At 37.5% G+C, this 17,944-nt stretch overlaps 1 protein-coding gene across 1 annotated transcript in view; it reads right to left on the reverse strand.

Moving 5' to 3' along the window:
• The window catches only part of HPGD (15-hydroxyprostaglandin dehydrogenase), a gene marked incomplete at both ends in the record, with an annotated part of 41,298 nt that extends 23,602 nt beyond the window's left edge, over positions 1-17,696 (reverse strand). The window contains 4 exons of the mRNA XM_080710912.1: positions 2,271-2,367; positions 12,625-12,731; positions 17,186-17,309; positions 17,604-17,696. Coding sequence (XP_080567038.1) covers positions 2,271-2,367; positions 12,625-12,731; positions 17,186-17,309; positions 17,604-17,696 — 421 coding nt within the window. The remainder of the gene's footprint in view (positions 1-2,270; positions 2,368-12,624; positions 12,732-17,185; positions 17,310-17,603) is intronic.
• Positions 17,697-17,944: the final 248 nt, after the last annotated feature.

The raw sequence follows: 17,944 nt of genomic DNA on the forward strand, positions 1-17,944 counted from the left end.
TAGTTCTGGAGAGCTGACTGATAATGCACAAATAAACAGTAAGCACTCAAGTATCAATTGTTATTGTATATTTAAATATTTTAATTGGGTAAAAGGCTATTGTACTACACTGTACCTCTCTGTTCTTCTTTTTGAAGAAGTAAGCTTCCTTATATGGTATAGAATCTCTCCCAGAAAGTCCTAAATCAATCCAAACCTGAGGCTTTCCAACTTTCTTAAGAATACAATCGGGCTCTCTGGTGACATAAAGCAAGAAGCTTTCTATATACTGCTCATGGTTCTCTGAGCTTTGCTGGCTTTCTTAGCTTTATAGAGAGAATCTATAGAATTATCTCTTAATTACGGCCCCAGGTTCTTATAAATTTAAACTTCTAAGAAAATATTAAATATTTATTATTTCTCCAACCATTTACATAATTTTAAAATTATAATTTTATTTCAAAAATAGACTGAGTTTTGCCAATTTGCCTTAAGCTTCCAGAAACCAAAATTTTTTACTCTCTGGAGAACACACATTTTTTTTTTCAAGTACTGCTTGTGTTTTTACTTTTTAATGTATATTTAAAATTGAGATGTTGCAATTTATAAGTAGATGTCATATTTGAAAAAGTAACCAGATTATCCAGGACTATATATAGAATTAGGTTTGTAATAGCTTTAGGGATGTTATTTTGACTTTAAGAAACCCAGAAAATCAGATGCTGGACAACTTTTTAGAACTTCTAAAGGAGGAAATTTTTAAGTCCCCCCCCTCCCTGGCAGTCCTCTACTTTAGTGGTTCCAGCCATCTGATAATGATTTCTAGAGAAAGGAGAAATCAAGACACTGATTCAGTCACCAGGACCTCAAACCTGATGCCCTAGATCACTGGGGCTTTCAGGAGAGGAGCAGGGTGGTTATATTCTGAAATCACCACACTAAAACCAACCAGATAATTTAAGAAGGCTTACCTATTTTGGGACATGGATAATTCAGACTTGCTCTCACTATTGAACAGACTTTCTTCAACTCCCTAATTTCCCTTAACTCTTCAAGAACCATTGATGACCTTTCCCTGGAGTTTTAGAAATCAAGTCACCCGACTACATTGCTCTAAAAACATATACCAGCAGTTCATGGGTAGCATTGAGAAATAAGATACCAGCTGGTACTAAACCCTAATGTTCTGAGCAAAATACAGTTTGGGATTGTTTGTGTGACATTAATCTATCAACTGCTGATGTGGCAAAGATGACAGTCTGGCTCATCTGCTCAGTGAAATCTCTTTTTCCCCCCTCATACAGCTAAAATATATTTCCCAGATGTTCCCATTGTTAGGTGAAGCATGAGTTTAAATATTGTAACAGGAAAGTGAGCAAAAGCAAATTTTGTCCTTATTGAGCTATGGATTTTGAAAGAGTTGCTATGTTTCCTCTATGTTCCTTTTCTCTTTCCACTAGAAATAAAGAAGTCCATCACATTTCAAACAGTCTTGGGGGTTCCATATAGAAGATGTGTATTTGTGGGCCAAATTTTCCATATGGCTGTCTATGGAAGAGGAACCCTGCAGTACAGATCTTGCCCTGGGATGAGTGAGTAATATATTTGTACAAAATTTAAACTATAACATGTATGGGCATATTTAGTACAGCAGTTTAGCACATACCAACCACTACATATTTCCTGTTTCAAAATAGTACACTTGAGCCGGGCATGGTGGCGCATGCTTGTAATCCCCACGCTTGGGAGGCTGAGACAGGAGGATCGCACAGGTTCGAAGCCAGCCTCAGCTACTTGGTGAGGCTCTCAGCAACTTAGTGAGACCCTGTTTCCAAATAAAATATAAAAGAATAGGTCTGGGAGTGTAGCCCGGAGGTAGAAGGGCTTCCAGAAACCCCAGTACCACCAAAAAAAAAAAAAATAGTACACTTGTAATCAAATCACATGAGAACAGAGATCACCTAACTTCACTTTAGTTCTCCCTACTTGTCAAAGACACTTTCTCATACATTATTGCTTACGAGTGTCACAATAGCCTTTGAAAAACAGTACTATGGGGAAATATGCATAGCATTAAAGTTGGTAAGACAATTTAAAAAGATGCAACTTAGAATAAGGACAGAGTTCAAATATTTGGTAGTATGCAAAACATTCCAGGGAACTATAAAAAAAAATCAAAAGAAGTTTAAATTTTAAATCTGAGTTGATGATAAATATACTCCAAAATTTTAATTTTATAGTCTAAATTACCAGTAAGAAATTGTAACTATTAATATGACAGCTGTCTTTACCTGCTAAAGATGACATATTGACAATGATGCCACCATCACCTCCGTTTTGCTTACTCATGTAATCCAAACCGAGATAGGTTCCACTGATAACAGAAACCTAATCCAGAGACACAAATGGAAAAAAGGAGTAGTTATTAGACTTGACAATATATTAACACAATGATATTATTGCTATTTCATACATCTGTGGAGATTTCTGCAAATATTTTCAGTCAAACGCTTTTTTTAAAGGTAACCATCAATCCTGGAGGTCTTCTTTTGTTGTATAACAGCTTTGTAGATTATCACTTCTCTGTAAAACCTTACTGCATTTAGTTGCCCAATATGAGATTTTAGAATAACGTTTGTATTGCAGTGTTTTGTTGCTTTAACTCAATTCTCAGCATCTTTATACGTTCTCTGTATTCTTTTGTATTTCTTAAACATTGAGAAGAAAATCTACTTGTCCTTCTCTTATTAGCACATGGTTATCATAGCACACATTCATCAGCACTGTTTACTTGTCTTGGATCTTTGAATATAGAATAGAGGATCTCCTTGATTTTCTATACAATTTTCAATTTCTCCTCCCTTCTTTCTAATACAAATTCCATTTGCCTTTTTAAGAAATATTTTTATGTGTGCATTGTAATTGTACATCTTAGTAAGGTTCAAAGTCATACAAGCAAACAGGCAAACAGGTAGGTCTTGGTGTGTTTCTTTGGTATCTATATCTTCTGTATATAATATGGTTGATGGCATTATAGCTTTAGTGTACACACAAATTAATCTAATTCACAGATATCCTTCTTGACAGTGGCTGGTCTAGAAGCCAGCATATGACCCAGTTCACATCACTGAGATCTGGGGGTCGTCTGCTGGAGGTGGGGAGTAAAGGACAGGATGCTGCTGAGAATTTTTTGTTGTTGTTATTCTTAAGAAAAGCAGGAAGAGTTGGTTACATTACTTTCTTTACATGGTTTTGTATATTTGTGATGACTGGATCTGATATTCATAGTGCTAGCAGCATGAAGATGAAAACAGTAACGACAGCAGGTGGGTGAGAAAATAGTAGGTCCTAGCGATATCACTGATCTGCATTATCAAATAATCCTGAACCCTTATGTTGTGGGAAATCACAAAAGTGTTTTGTTTAGCTTGAATGGAGATTTGCTGTTACTTGGGTCTTGTGGTCTTGAGTAATGTATATCACTGCATTTTATTCATCACTTTTTACTGCTGTGTGTATGTAACTTGGAATTGGACCCAGAGACATTCTACTTCTGAGTTACACCCCCAGCTCTTTTTATTTTTTGTTTTGAAACAGGGTCTTGTTAGGTTGCTAAGGCTGGCTAAGTTGCTGAGGCTGGTCTTGATCTGCGTTTCTCCTGTCTCGGATGTGCCACCATGCCCTGCTACAGCTTTTCTTTTAATAGTTTACTGTGTTGCTAATTACCACCATGTAGAGACTCTTCTTTCTTTTATTCTAACATTAAAGAATTCACTTCTACCAGAAATGTCATGTGAAGTGAAATGGGTATTTTAAACTTTATTTTTCCTTTCATAATTAAGAACTTGTCTCTCTCTTCCAGCTTGGTCTTTTAAGAACTGAAAATTCCATTTTGGCATCTTAATTCCTACTCTTTCAGGCTTGGCAGTACTGCAAAGCAAATGACTCAATAGGGAATGAGTCTGAAATGGAGAACATATATCAATTTTTACCTTCTTTATATTTTAAAAAAGTCCTTTTGGAATTTTCTTAAGTATTCAGAGATGCCTCTTTCCTGATAGTAGGTCCAGGAAAAAAAGAAAAAAATAAACTGGAAATTCTATTGATTTAAGCCCTGTCTCAATTTGATATTAAGTAGGCTTAGGAGGAATGAATAAAATCTCCACACAATTCCCTTCAAAAAGGGGAAGGAAAATATTGTTTATATAAGAAGGAAAAGAAATGTAGATTTATTAGTGAAGGCAGTTAGATTCGGTTGGGTTCTGCCTGAGCCTTTCAGCATGTCTGAACAGAATATCTGTTTACATGAATTAGTGCTGTACTTTTTTCTCAGGTATTTACAGGTTTTCTGACATCCTGCTTTTGTATTTTCAACATAAGATGCAGCCAGATAGAAAATTTGGGAAGACTGAAGCTTCGTTTTTAATTTCTTAAGACAAGACTTATTTCCACTGTTTTGGTAGAGGAGGGAAAGGGATTATTTTTCTCTTCTATTAATCAGTTTAAGAACTTTCAAATGGGATGAATCTACAAGACAGGTCTAGTGCTTAGGTTGTGCATAAATGACATTTTCACCTCTTCTTATTAACTGTTCTTTTCCTTATGCCATATCATATATAAGTTATAGGATATACATGTACACACACAAACATACACATATAATATGAGATTCCTCTAATACATATATATGTACATATACATATACATAAACATATATGTAATGCAGGATTCATATGCATATGTATTAGGGAAATTATTCAAAACCCATTGAACAAAACATTTTTTTTTGCTCTTGAGCAATATTTATGTCTTACAGATTGAGGCATTATGATATTAAGCATTTAGGTAAAAAAGATAATTATAGACATTTCTAGATACACAGATGAAATAACTTGTAATTATAGTAATATTTAAGTCCACTTTGTGAAAGTAATTAAAATTCTGTGCTTGACTCTTAAAGAAAACCTTATGTCTAATTTCACACAGAGAATAAAAGAACGTTTTAATTATTTTCAAAATGATCAAGTTGTCTTCTTAATACTTTGGGTTGTAAAGAGACAACATTTGTATGTACTACTAAAATTGTGTTGTATTTCAAATATCAAAATTTTCACTATTTATAGTATTCTGCAACTTAAAACTACTCTCACAAATTTTCTTATACTGGGAATAATTCTCCAGTAACAAAAGTAAATGGACAAATGGTAATGGCCTGCATGTTTAACCCTCTTACAGGTCCTCAAGGCTCCCTATCCAGTGCACACGCACTCCCTCCCCAACACACACACTTTTTTTCCCTCCTGAAATTTCCAACCTGCCACTTCTCCATTCCCCTCCCCTAGCTCCTCTTCCTCCACCCAGAGGTTCCTTTTAGTTTATTTGTGGTTCCTGCATTATACCATAATAAAAAAAATTCTGACATCTAAGTATGCAATTTTGCTTTTAAGGGTCCTGAAATTTAATTTAATTTAGCCCAGAACTCAAAACATATTAGTCAGCATAATTATTTTTTCCTAAAATCCCTTTATATCCTTTTTTTCATGTTCTAAGCTTTTCCAACTTTTTCTTGTTTTAGTCCTAAATATTGACTTCCACCTTGTTGTAGCTACTTACAATTAGGAAACTCTACCTAAGATAGTTCAAATGAACTTTCAGTATTACAGGGTAGCAATGGCAGCCAACGGTTACTAATTTAATTTACAATTTAAATCTTTGGGAACCTAGAGAAGGGAGCACATTTGAGAACAATGTTTCTGTCTATTTCTTCAACTCTGCATTAAAGATGCAGTAGAAAAGAGGAACCCAACCTACCTCACGTAAAAATTAAAAAAATAAGTGAGAAAATAAAGGTTTTGACATCTAGAAGGGAATGCAATTTACTGAATAAATATCATGCAGTAGCACTGTGCTAGATGCTTCACAGACATTATGGTTCATCTAATCTTAGTAGTTTTCACAGCGAGGGTGTTTATCTTCCTCCTTTCACAAAGTGAGAAATTAAAAAATCAGAAAAATTATATAACAGTTCACAAATTGTAGATTTAAGATTTCAACTTTAGCTTTGACTAGTTCTAAATTCCGAATGCACACCATTTCTAGAGTGATCTTATAACAACTAGTGTATTTCTAAAAAAAAAAAAAATAGAGTACCAGCAAAAATCATCTATTTTGCTTAATTTTTACTTGGAGATACTAAAGGATTCAATATATGTTAGTTTTGTTTCCAATATAAATAATAATTCCCTGCTAGATGGGGATGAAGTATTTGGGTATTTTGTTAAACCTTCAAAATGGTCAAGTGAAAGAAGTACGCTGCAGAATCGTAATATCACAACCATCAATATTCAGTTACGTCTACCTCTGCCCAATTGAAGAATGACCGGCAAAGGCTCGTTCTCTTCTGAAAGTCCTTGTAATCTGTAAGCAGGTATAAGTAATAGTGCTGCTGCTGAATTCAGACAAGAGATTGGGAAGAGGCTTAGTGTTTCTCTCCTGTGGGAAAAGTGGTGAGATCAGCAAAGTAAAGAATAAGGAAGAGGTAAGTGTGGTAAGTGATGAAAGCAGAAAGAGGACAGATAATAGCATCTGACAGCACTGATCTATTAGAAAATCACTTAGACATGGCACTAAAACATGGATAGGAGCACCCATGTATATGAAATACCTCACAATGGCAGATTATCCAATAAATATTAGTTGTACCTCTAGTCTACAATGGTTTTCTTTCTTGAAAGAGCCTATGGTTTGCTAGCATAAATTTCATATACATTAATATAATTTCAAAAAACCCTCTGTAAATGTGTTAGTGAGTTCTTTGAGAATGACAGGAGTATGATATATAAGATTTCAGAAGAGGGAGAGATATGGGGGATGGGGTAGAACTGAGTGGTAGAGTACATGCCTTCCATACATATGGCCCTGGGTTCACTCTCTAGCACCAGAAAAAGAGAGATAGAGATAGAGAGGGCCTTTAACTCAATGTTTGCTCTCTGACATGGGCAGTATCATGGAAAAATACAGGAAAGAACAAGTATATAATTACATAAGACCAAGGAAGCAAACTGGATTCAAAGCAGTCTTAAAAACAAACAAAAATTATATGAACTATCTTTGTATTACATTAGCAGAGCTAATAAAGTTGGAGAAACAAGAATTAGTCAGACTTTAATTTACCTTTGCAGTGGGTATATGTAGCAAGAAGGCCAACACGTTTTTAAGCTGTACATGAATATGTAAGATTAAACAAATGTTATCAACCCCAGAAGTTAATCTAAGAAGTGGCCTATGTCAACAAAGTCCCTAGAGAAATTCAGGCTGGCTATATGTCAGTGGGGAAGAATCTAGGAGAGTTAGTTGTAACCAAAAGGTCACAATAAAATTTCCCTGGTCTTCCAGAATTCCCTATTTACGGATGATGTAGGTACTTTCCAGCTTGGAGCAGGTGCTTATTCGTTAAAGCAAATATGCCCTCTTAGCTGGATGAATACAAATCATTTGAACTTGTACCTTTGTGACAACTGTCTCATTATTTTCATGTTTCTCTGTGCTAACTCAGGTCTTTGGACACTATTTTGACAGCTGATTTTTCAGATAGAAAACTCAGTTGGTGTCCATTAGAAATGCAATGGGAAATAGGACCTTTCTACCCCAGTGACCTTTATGTATAATAATATCTATAGTGCTTACTAATAAAACTATTAGAGATATTAGTAGTAATGCTGAATGGAGAGGCTGTGTAATTTATGCTTTTGTACTGGGATGGTTACATTGAAAAAATTCTTGTAGTTTTATGTGGTTTAGGAAAGTGGAATGATTTTATAAAAACAAATTCTTAAAAATTCCCGCAGTTCTCCAGTGGCTGTATATTCAAACATTTTGTTTTATCAGGAAACAAAGAACAAAGTATGGTTCTTAATAAGTCAGGAGCAACCACTAATAATAAAAAAGTCAAGTAATGCTATGCACATATATGAAATTATCAATCTCATTATCAATGTCATAGATGGGGAAGGAAGAAAGTGGGGTAGGATCCTAGGGGAAACTCACTACATGCTGTGCACAAGTATAATCTTACCACTCTGAACCTCATTATAGTGTGAAATTGCAATGCACCAAGAAAAGCATATTTAAAAACAAAATTATGGGTTTTCTTACCAGCAGAAAAAATTAAAACTATCTAATAGAGTTAGAAAATAAATGAAAATATAACAAAGACAAAAAGCAGTAAATATTAAATTATAAAACAGAAAGTAACAATACATATAAATGGCTTAAATTCATAAATATAAACAAGGCAGATGTCAACACATATGATTTTAAAAATAAGACCGCACAATATAACATCAGCAAGAGACATAGTTAACATAAAAAGGTTGCTTATGCTTTCAACATAAAGGAATGGAAAAAGAGATACCTAGATAAATCTGAATAAAATCATAGATATTAGACACAAACTTTGCAATTACTAGTGGAAAACAGGACCAACTCTTCAATATGTAGGCACTGATAGAGTTATTCATTATTATGTTCAAAGCTCAGGAAATAAAACTGTGAATTAAAATACTTTTGTGCAGCAAGGGAAATAAGAATCTAAAGAAAGAGCTTACAGCCGGGCATGGTAGCACAAGTTTGTAATCCCAGCATTCGGGAGGCTGAGACCAAAGGATCGCGGTTCACGGACAGCCTCAGTGAGGCTCAGTGAGGCTCTCTGCAACGTAGTGAGACTCTGTTTCAAATAAATAATAAAAAATAGGTGTAGCTCGGAGGTCGAATGTCCCGAGGTTCCATCCCAGACCCACACACACAAAAAAAGAGCGAGCTTACAGAAGGGGAAAAAATCTTTGCCAGCTTCTCTTCTGATAGAAAAATATTCTAAACTTGGGACATATAAATAACTCAAAAAATTTAACACCAAACTAAACCACTCAAATAATTCAATTAAAAATGGAAAACTGAAGAGCCGGGAGTGGCAGTGTATGCTTATAATCCCAGCATTTGGGAGGCTGAGACAGGAGGATGGCAGTTTGCAGACAGGCTCACCTACTTAGTGAGGTCCTCTGCAACTCAGTGAGACCCTGTTTCAAAATAAAGAATAAATAGAGCTGGGGATGTCACTCAGAGGTAGAATGCCCCTGAGTTCCATCCCTAATACTGCAAAAAAAAAAGAAAGAAAGAAAGAAAGAAATTGAATAGATAATTCTCAAAAGAGAAAGCACAAATGGCCAAAAATTATATAAAAATGTTTAGCATCATTAGCAAATAGTGAAATGCAAATCCAAACTACACTGAGATTCCATCTAACTCCATCTAGAATGGCAATCCTTAAGAATACAAACAATAATAAATGTTGGTGAAGATAAGGGAAAAGAGGAACTCATGTTTGTTGAGAATGAAAATTAGTATGACCCTGATGGAGATCAGTACAGAGGTTCCTCAAAAGACTAGGAATGGAACTACCATTACATCTCAGCTATAATATTCCTGGGTTTCTTTCCAAAAGAATTGGAGTCAGAATATTATAGTGATACATGTATATTCAAGTTTATAGCAGCACAATTTATAATAGCCAAATCGTGGAACCCATCTAAAGGTTAATAACAGATGAATGGATAAAGAAAATATAGATGCCGGGAGTGGTGGCGCACGCTTGTAATCCCCGCACTTGGGAGGCAGAGACAGGAGGATCGCGCAGGTTCGAAGCCAGCTGGGCGCGCTGGCTTAGGAGAACCTGTTTCCAAATAAAAATATAAAAAATAGGCCTGGGAGTGTAGCCCGGAGGTAGAAGGGCTTCCGGGAACCTCAGTACCACAAAAAATCCAAAAGAAAATATAGACAGTGGAACTTTACCCAGCCATGAATAATAATAATGAAAGAAGCTAGAGAACTTTATGCCAAGGCCAGCAAAGTCAAAGGTTGTATATTTTCTTTCATATATAGAAACTAGAGAGAAAATAGAAAACAAAACCAAACAAAACTTCAGATAAATGAGGAGAGAGACCAGGAGAACAGTGGAAGGAGACTGGGGAAGAAAGATGGGGAGGGTAAAAGGAGGATTGAGAAAGGAAAGAGTTCAAATAATGTTATGTCCATATATAAAGGTATCACCATCAATCTCTAACAAGGAGAGAGGTAGGTGGGAGTAGGGTGGGATGCAGAGTAAAATACACCAAGTGATGTATGCATGTGTGAATGTGTCACTTTGAATCTATAATATATAATTACAATAAAATAAAAATGTAATAAAGATAAATAAAATTACCAACAAAATTATGTAATAAAGAAAATCATGGGGCATTAATTTTATATCTGAAAATATAGGCCAGATGAAAATGCTACAGGCATCAAATAAGAGTATAACTTAAAAATGCAAAGATTAATAATTATAATCACCAGCACTTTGGGCTCTGAATATTAAAGGTTTATAATGTATAAATTCTAAACTGACACTATTATTGAAAGAGGTTGAAAAACTGACATTAGTCCTTTTATTTATCAATACCTTTTGTTCAGAAACTAGCAGAGCAAGGAGATAAAAGTCAAAGTATAAATGACATTCAAGCTAAATAGGAACAGTATAAAAATAGAGTTATAAACTTATATCATGTATAAGCAGAGACACAAATATTAAATTAGGTATAACTAAGAATGTTCAACAGTATAAAATATTGATATACCTCAATAATGTAAGACTTAGCTAAGAGATGTTAATTATGGTTCATAGTCAAAAATATTTCATGTATTTCACTATATTGCTCAGTTGAAGTAGAAGAAAATCATAGAATTGCCTCAAACAAGAAAAAGGAGTTATCAGGTCTCTCCAAATGCACAAACACATGCTCTCGCGCTCACTCTCGCTCTCTGCAAGTACATGCTATAAAATTTTTTGAGGGAAACTTGATAAATAGGTTATTAAGTTATTTTCAAATTTAATGAATCAAGCACATTGGAAACAAAATTTGAAATGAAGTTCAAGGAGGGTGTTTGTACTATAAAATAGTATCGTTTGTTCTTGATTTAAGGAATTTAGGGATTTTTCAAGTTTGGGGAACAACTTTACGCCTTCATCAAAGTGAGGCTTACAAACTCAGCTCTTTTGTGAGGTGACATAGTATTCTCTTTTCCACCAAGTTATAGTTAAGTAACTCATGGGAGTTTCAATTTAAATGAAAAATTATTGACTAAGCACTATCTTGAAGATATCATGCTGATTACTGAAAGGGAACATAGACAAACATAGCACAGTCCCTGTTTTTAAGGAGTTTAAAATCTCCTAAGAAGATCATGAAGCAGGAGGCCACTCCTTACACATTTATACAAACACAAAGACCGCACTGTACTTTACTTTACTTGCTTACCTTGTATAATCTTATCTTGTACACATGATCCCAGGTAGGGTCTGCCTGACATTTTGTTGTAGCAAAATAGTTTGGTTTTTACTAAACTCTGATAGTCTATGTTAAAGGCACTCATAAAGTGAGATGGTCAGCAAACTTGTGATACATTACATGGATGAAAAAGAAAAATGTATTGTTAATTTCACCTTTTTATAATTTAGTTGAGAGGTGAATAATCATCAAACACAGTGGAATTTACACACACACACACACACACACACACACACACATTGACGTTCAGTATAAAAATCATACTAACTACAAAGTTAAATTGTTACCTTAACTTTGTTTTCTGCTATATTCCAAATATTTAATTAAAACTTATTTATTTGTGGTACCCAGATTGAACCCAGGGGCATTTTACCTTTGAACTATGGAGCTAGGTCCCTAGCCCTATTTTATTTTTTATTTTGAGACAGGGTTTAACAATGTTGCAGAGGGCCTCTAAATTGCCAGGACTGGCCATGAACCTGCAATCCTCTTGTCTCAGCCTCTCGAGTACTGGGGTTATAAGTATGTGCCACTCCTGGCTAAGGCTTTATACATGAATAGGTCAGGCTTGGGCAAGCTGTTTCTAAGGCACCAGACAGCAGACATTTGACAGGCCGTGGGCTCTCCAGCATGAAAAAAGCCGTGAACAGTATGTGACTGAATAACCTCTGTGTGTTCCTATAAAACTTTATAGATACTGACATCTGAATTTCATGTAGTCATAGATTTTATATTGTTTTTCAAGGTCTCAAAGATGTGGAAATTGAGCCACTTGAGGTACGCAGGCTTGTAATCCCAGTACTTGGGAGGCTGAAGCAGGAGAATTGCAGGTTCACAGCCAGCCTCAGCTACTTATCAAGGCCCTCTGGAACTTAGTGAGACCCGGTTTTAAAATAAAGAATAAAAAATAGAGCTGGGGGTGTAGCTCGAAGGTAGAATGCCTTGGGTTCTAACCCTAGTACCACACACACACACACCAAAAAAAAAAAAAAAACAGATAGCAGGCCAACCCCTGAGTTAACCAACTATGATTTTTTTCTTATTTCTTCTTAATATTTTAAGACAGATTTATTTGAATAATTTTAAGTCTCAAATGTCTTCCTACTTGTAAAAGGAAATGCCTTCTTTCTAGTTTTAACTTCTACTTTTGCATATCACAGGTCATTATTTTATCCCTCCGAATATGACAGCCCTTTCTCCCCCTTTGTAACCATCCTGTAAGTGACAGTTTCAGGCAATCAATATGGCGGGTAGAGCTTACCAAGTTAATTTGCAGGGTTTTTTCCCAGTGCTTCTCATTATTTACTCCGGCATTATTGAACAAAATGTCCAATCTTCCAAAGTGGTCTACAACTTTTCTAAAAGTTTCTAATTAAAAGAGAAACATTACAGGTACATTTTAATGTTCCATATATACAGTTAGATCACACCTTATGTCTCGAAATTAATATTTATCTCTGCTCAGAGTAAAAATTAAACCTTGTTCTTTGCGTCTCAATGTGTGGTTTGTAGAGCGGCAGCACCAATCAGCAGTGCCTGGGAGTTTGTTAGAAATGTGAAAAGCTGTGGACACAACACACCCCACTGAGTCACCTTCTTACTCTACCACGTCCTTAGGTGTTTTGTATGCACATTACAGTTTTATAAGAAGGCATTTAATGGAATAAATTTTAGGGACTTGAGCATTCCAAGCTAAGAGTTCATCTCAGTGAAGTCAGTTTTGGCAGCCAGTATCTCTGTATAGCTAACAAGTTATTGGAGCATTATGGCACAGATTATGTGAGACATCTTTTTATAATAAACCATGTTACTTCTTAAGGTGTTACGGTAACACATGTTTTCTTAGGGATTCAAGTCCATTGTGATCATTTCATGAAATTTTGATACCTTAGTAAATAAAATCCTATTTTTCATCCATTGATCTTATAAGATTAATGAGAGTTGTTTCCAATTCAATTTTCTTCTTTTGGCTGTTGTTACTACTTTATTTTTTATTAGTTTGTATAAAAACTATGTTCAGCCAGGCGCAGTGGCGCATGCTTGTAACCCCAGTACTTGGGAGGCTGAGACAGGAGGATCACACAGGTTCGAAGCCAGTCTCAACTACTTAGTGAGGCTCTCAGCAACTTAGTGAGACCCTTTTTCAAAATAACAAAAATATAAAGTAGGTCAGGGCTGTAGCCTGGATGTAGAGGCCACTGGGTTGTGGCCCTAGGACCACACACAAAAAAAGAAACTATGCTCACCCAGGATACAGTCTACATAGACTCTATGGCCTGAATGGCACTCATTATATTGTCCAAGAACATATTCAATTCCTGCAAACCCTGTTTAGCCAGTCCAAAGTAGGCCTTACCACCTTAGTACTGAGAAATGCATTATTTCTCAAAGTAGCCTTTTATAGAGTTCTCTCGGTTTAAACTGTTTTTGTGGACTTTTTTTTTTTAACATACATTCTAGTTCTATTACTTGACAGAATGTATTCTCTCATCTCCAGGCTACAATATGGATTCTTTAAAAAAAAAAAAAGTAGATCAACACATGTTTGACTGATTGAAACCAATTCTTAGAATTAACAACCACCAAACTTATTTGGGAGGGCATGGATTAATCAGTTCCCAAATGGATGAATTACTATGCAATTTAATTGCTAAAACATTGGCAAAGCTTTCTACTATACACCACTTTACACTCACTGAACCAGAATGAAAAGCAACAAAAAGATTAAAACTTTACTTTTTTATGGAATTCTTAAACTGTTTCTCAAGATCTCAAATTGGTTCCAGAAAAGGTCATCCATGGAATACTAATTTTTTCTTTTATCTCTCTTACCTGCTAATTACGTTCTATTCTTTGTAACTCTATAGAAACATCCCCCACTTCGTGGGAAATTAGGTGGTTAAATATGTGTGGCTAATTTTTCTTGAATTTTCTTTCCTCATTCTGGTCTCCACTAATACTTTGACTCCATCAGTGCCTAGTCTACCATGTATTTTCTGACCTCCCACTGAGTCCTGGGCTTCAATGGGTTCAAAATTAGTTCTTGCTGACATTTATATGCAGTGGCACTCTTTATAATTTACCTAATCTCTCTGCTGCAATCTGTTAATTTGTAAAATTAATTTTGTCTAGATCACCTCCAAAAAACTTTTCAGCTCTGTAATTTTATTATTTTTTTATTTTTTTATTTTTTGGTGGTACTGGGCTACCTCTGGGCTACACTCCCAGACCTATTTTTACATTTTTATTTGGAAACAGGTTCTCCTAAGCCAGCGCACCCAGCTGGCTTCAAACCTGCACGATCCTCCTGTCTCTGCCTCCCAAGCGTGGGGATTACAAGCGTGCGCCACCACTCCCGGCATCTATATTTTCTTTATCCATTCATCTGTTATTAACCTTTAGATGGGTTCCACGATTTGGCTATTATAAATTGTGCTGCTATAAACTTGAATATACATGTATCACTATAATATTCTGACTCCAATTCTTTTGGAAAGAAACCCAGGAATATTATAGCTGAGATGTAATGGTAGTTCCATTCCTAGTCTTTTGAGGAACCTCTGTACTGATCTCCATCAGGGTCATACTAATTTTCATTCTCAACAAACATGAGTTCCTCTTTTCCCTTATCTTCACCAACATTTATTATTGTTTGTATTCTTAAGGATTGCCATTCTAAATGGAGTTAGATGGGATCTCAGTGTAGTTTGGATTTGCATTTCACTATTTGCTAATGATGCTAAATATTTTAATATAATTTTTGGCCATTTGTGCTTTCTCTTTTGAGAATTATCTATTCAATTTCTTTCTTTCTTTCTTTCTTTCTTTCTTTCTTTCTTTCTTTCTTTCTTTCTTTCTTTCTTCCTTTCTTTTTTTGCAGTATTAGGGATGGAACTCAGGGGCATTCTACCTCTGAGTGACAGCACACCCCGCCGAGCTCTGTACTTTTAAATTCCAATGTGTCTAACAGTTTTAAAAGTGATAGTCAAGCCAGGAGTGGTGGCACACGTTTGTAATCCCCGTGCTTGGGAGGCAGAGACTGGAGGATCACCAGGTTCGAAGCCAGCCTTGCTGCCTTAAGAGACCCTGTTTCCAAATAGAAATATAAAATAGGTCTGGGAGTGTAGCCCAGAGAAAGAAGGGTTTCCAGGAACCACAGTACCACCAAAACAAAACAAAATGAAACAAAACACAAAAAAGTGATAGTCAACATTAAATTCTGGGATTGAATGAATGAGTGCTATGCTTTTTAGTTTGATAAAAATAGATGCTGATGTTTGGACAACATGTGTATTTCTCATGACCAGCCTGCCTTCCTCTGGTCATTCATTATGTGTCTGAATTTCCTCCACAGTCACTTATCCTTAAGGAATGCATTTCCAGCTAAGGCACTAATTTTAACTGAGAAGCAAAACAATTAAGGTTAAATGTCCTGCGTGAAACTATATAAACTGAGACATAAATGGTCATAAAATGATCAATAATATACCTTTTTTTGGTGGTACTGGGGTTCCTGGAAGCCCTTCTACCTCCGGGCTACACTCCCAGACCTACTTTTTTATACTTTTATTTGGAAACAGGGTCTCTTAAGCCAGCCCAGCTGGCTTCGAACCTGAGCGATCCTCCTGTCTCTGCCTCCCAAGTGCGGATTACAAGCGTGCGCCACCACGCCCGGCTGGATGTTGGGATTTGAAATCGCTAGGGGACTCTATCCTTGAACTAAAATATTAATTGCAATCAATAAAATTTAGCAAAATATGTTCTCTTAACATTGACTTAGATCTGTTCTACTCATGCTTATAATCTTTGTTATAGGTCTTCATTAGCCTGGTTGGGTTTTAATCACATATTTTCCTAACAATTTTCCTTAAGTTTAGGTGCACTCTCTTGTAACACAGTCCATTATTCCTCCTACATAAGATCCAAAAATTGTAAAACCCATCCTCACTTCTGTGTCTCCTCAATTGGAGTGGTAGGGTAAATTTTATGGATGGTTTCTAATCTCTGCATTAAAGATGTGCCTAGCAATTTACCGAGTCTCTGAATGAAAGTTTGTGAAACACGAATATCTTATTTTTCCCAGGGACATTATTTTTATGCAAATCTAATGGGCCCTATATGGGACCAAAGCTATTTATTAAATATGCCAATAGTGTCTCTGCTGTTTACTGGATCACAGGGGCACAGTAAAACAGATGGTCTATTTTAAGGGATACAGAGGAACAGGAGAACATCGAAGACAGGCTGGTGGGGACTTTTCTTCTGTAGTCTAACACTGTACAGATATAAGTACCATCTCTCATAAGGGGGAAACCCACAGAAAACATCTGGATAAAAACATCTCGCACATCTGTAACCACGATCCCTGAACTTGTATTCTAGCAGGTTTAAAGAAAAACCCTGCTACGGTATCTGGTTCTCGCTGGAGTCTGTGTCTTCCAGCTTTCTGAGAAGATGTTTGTCAAAGATCCTCAGCCTATTTTAACTTTCCAAGTTCGATTTGCAATCATGTCATGATTATCGTAGCAGCCCTGTCTTTGAATATACAAGGGAGTTTTTTATTACCAACGTGCTGCGAAATGACTAACATGAAAGAATTTCCAAGCCCTCTTGTCTCTTCCCTAGTTTTTAGGGCTCTTGAGCTGTCAGTAGGAGACTTAACAGTCCAACCTGTCTCCAGGAGCTTGCTGGAGCTCTCCGGGGCCCTGGCCAGGCTGCCTGGCTCCGGGCCCTGGCTGGCTGCCTTGCCCGGGCTGCCTTCAGGTTGTTGCTTGTTCAGGGCGCGCTTCCAAGGAACAGAAGGATTGATTCCCGGGTCTTACCTCTCAGCTGTCCCTGGTCAGCCACATCACACTGAATGAAGAGAGTCTTCTGAGATTCGAACTGCTCGTCCAGAGCAGCTTTACACTGGAGGCCCGCTTCGAGATTCCAGTCCACCAGCGCGACCTGTCAAGGAGAAGGAGAGGAACCGCGGTCCCTAGGAGCTCGGGATACCATCGCACAGATCCTAACACAACCGGCCCCTCTGCCCCGTGGACCCCAAGCGCTCCGATTACAACTAGGGCTCTCTGGCCGTGGCTTTGGAGAGCTGCTCGGGGCCCGAGCCGCAGCCGCTCTTGGAAGTGCACGGCGAGCTGGCGGGGCGCTCCCTCCCCGTCCCCGGGAGCCCCTGGGGCGCTGGGACGAGCCTCCCGGGGGGTGGGCGGACGAGTTTCCCCGCCGGCGCCGGGCGCAGCTCACCTTGGCGCCCTTGTGCAGCAGCGCCTCCGCCGCCGCTCTGCCGATGCCCTGCGCCGCCCCGGTCACCAGCGCCACTTTGCCGTTCACGTGCATGGTTGCCGCGGCTGGCGGGCGGTGGGCGAGCTCAGCACCGCTGCAGCCGCTTTTATGGGCCCCCTGCGCGCGCGCCGGAGCCCGGCCCCGCGCCGCTGCCGGTGGGCGGGGACCGACCCGACCTCTAGCCCGCGCCCTTGGGGAAGCGTGTCACCTGCCCGCAGCGCCCCAGGCCAGGCGTCCCGTCCAGCCGTCTACACTCGCAGCCGCGGGTCCCGGGTCGGAGCCTCTCTTCCTCCGGTCCCTGG

The sequence above is a fragment of the Muscardinus avellanarius genome (assembly GCF_963383645.1).
Source record: "Muscardinus avellanarius genome assembly, chromosome: 14".
Taxonomy (NCBI): Eukaryota; Metazoa; Chordata; class Mammalia; order Rodentia; family Gliridae; genus Muscardinus; species Muscardinus avellanarius.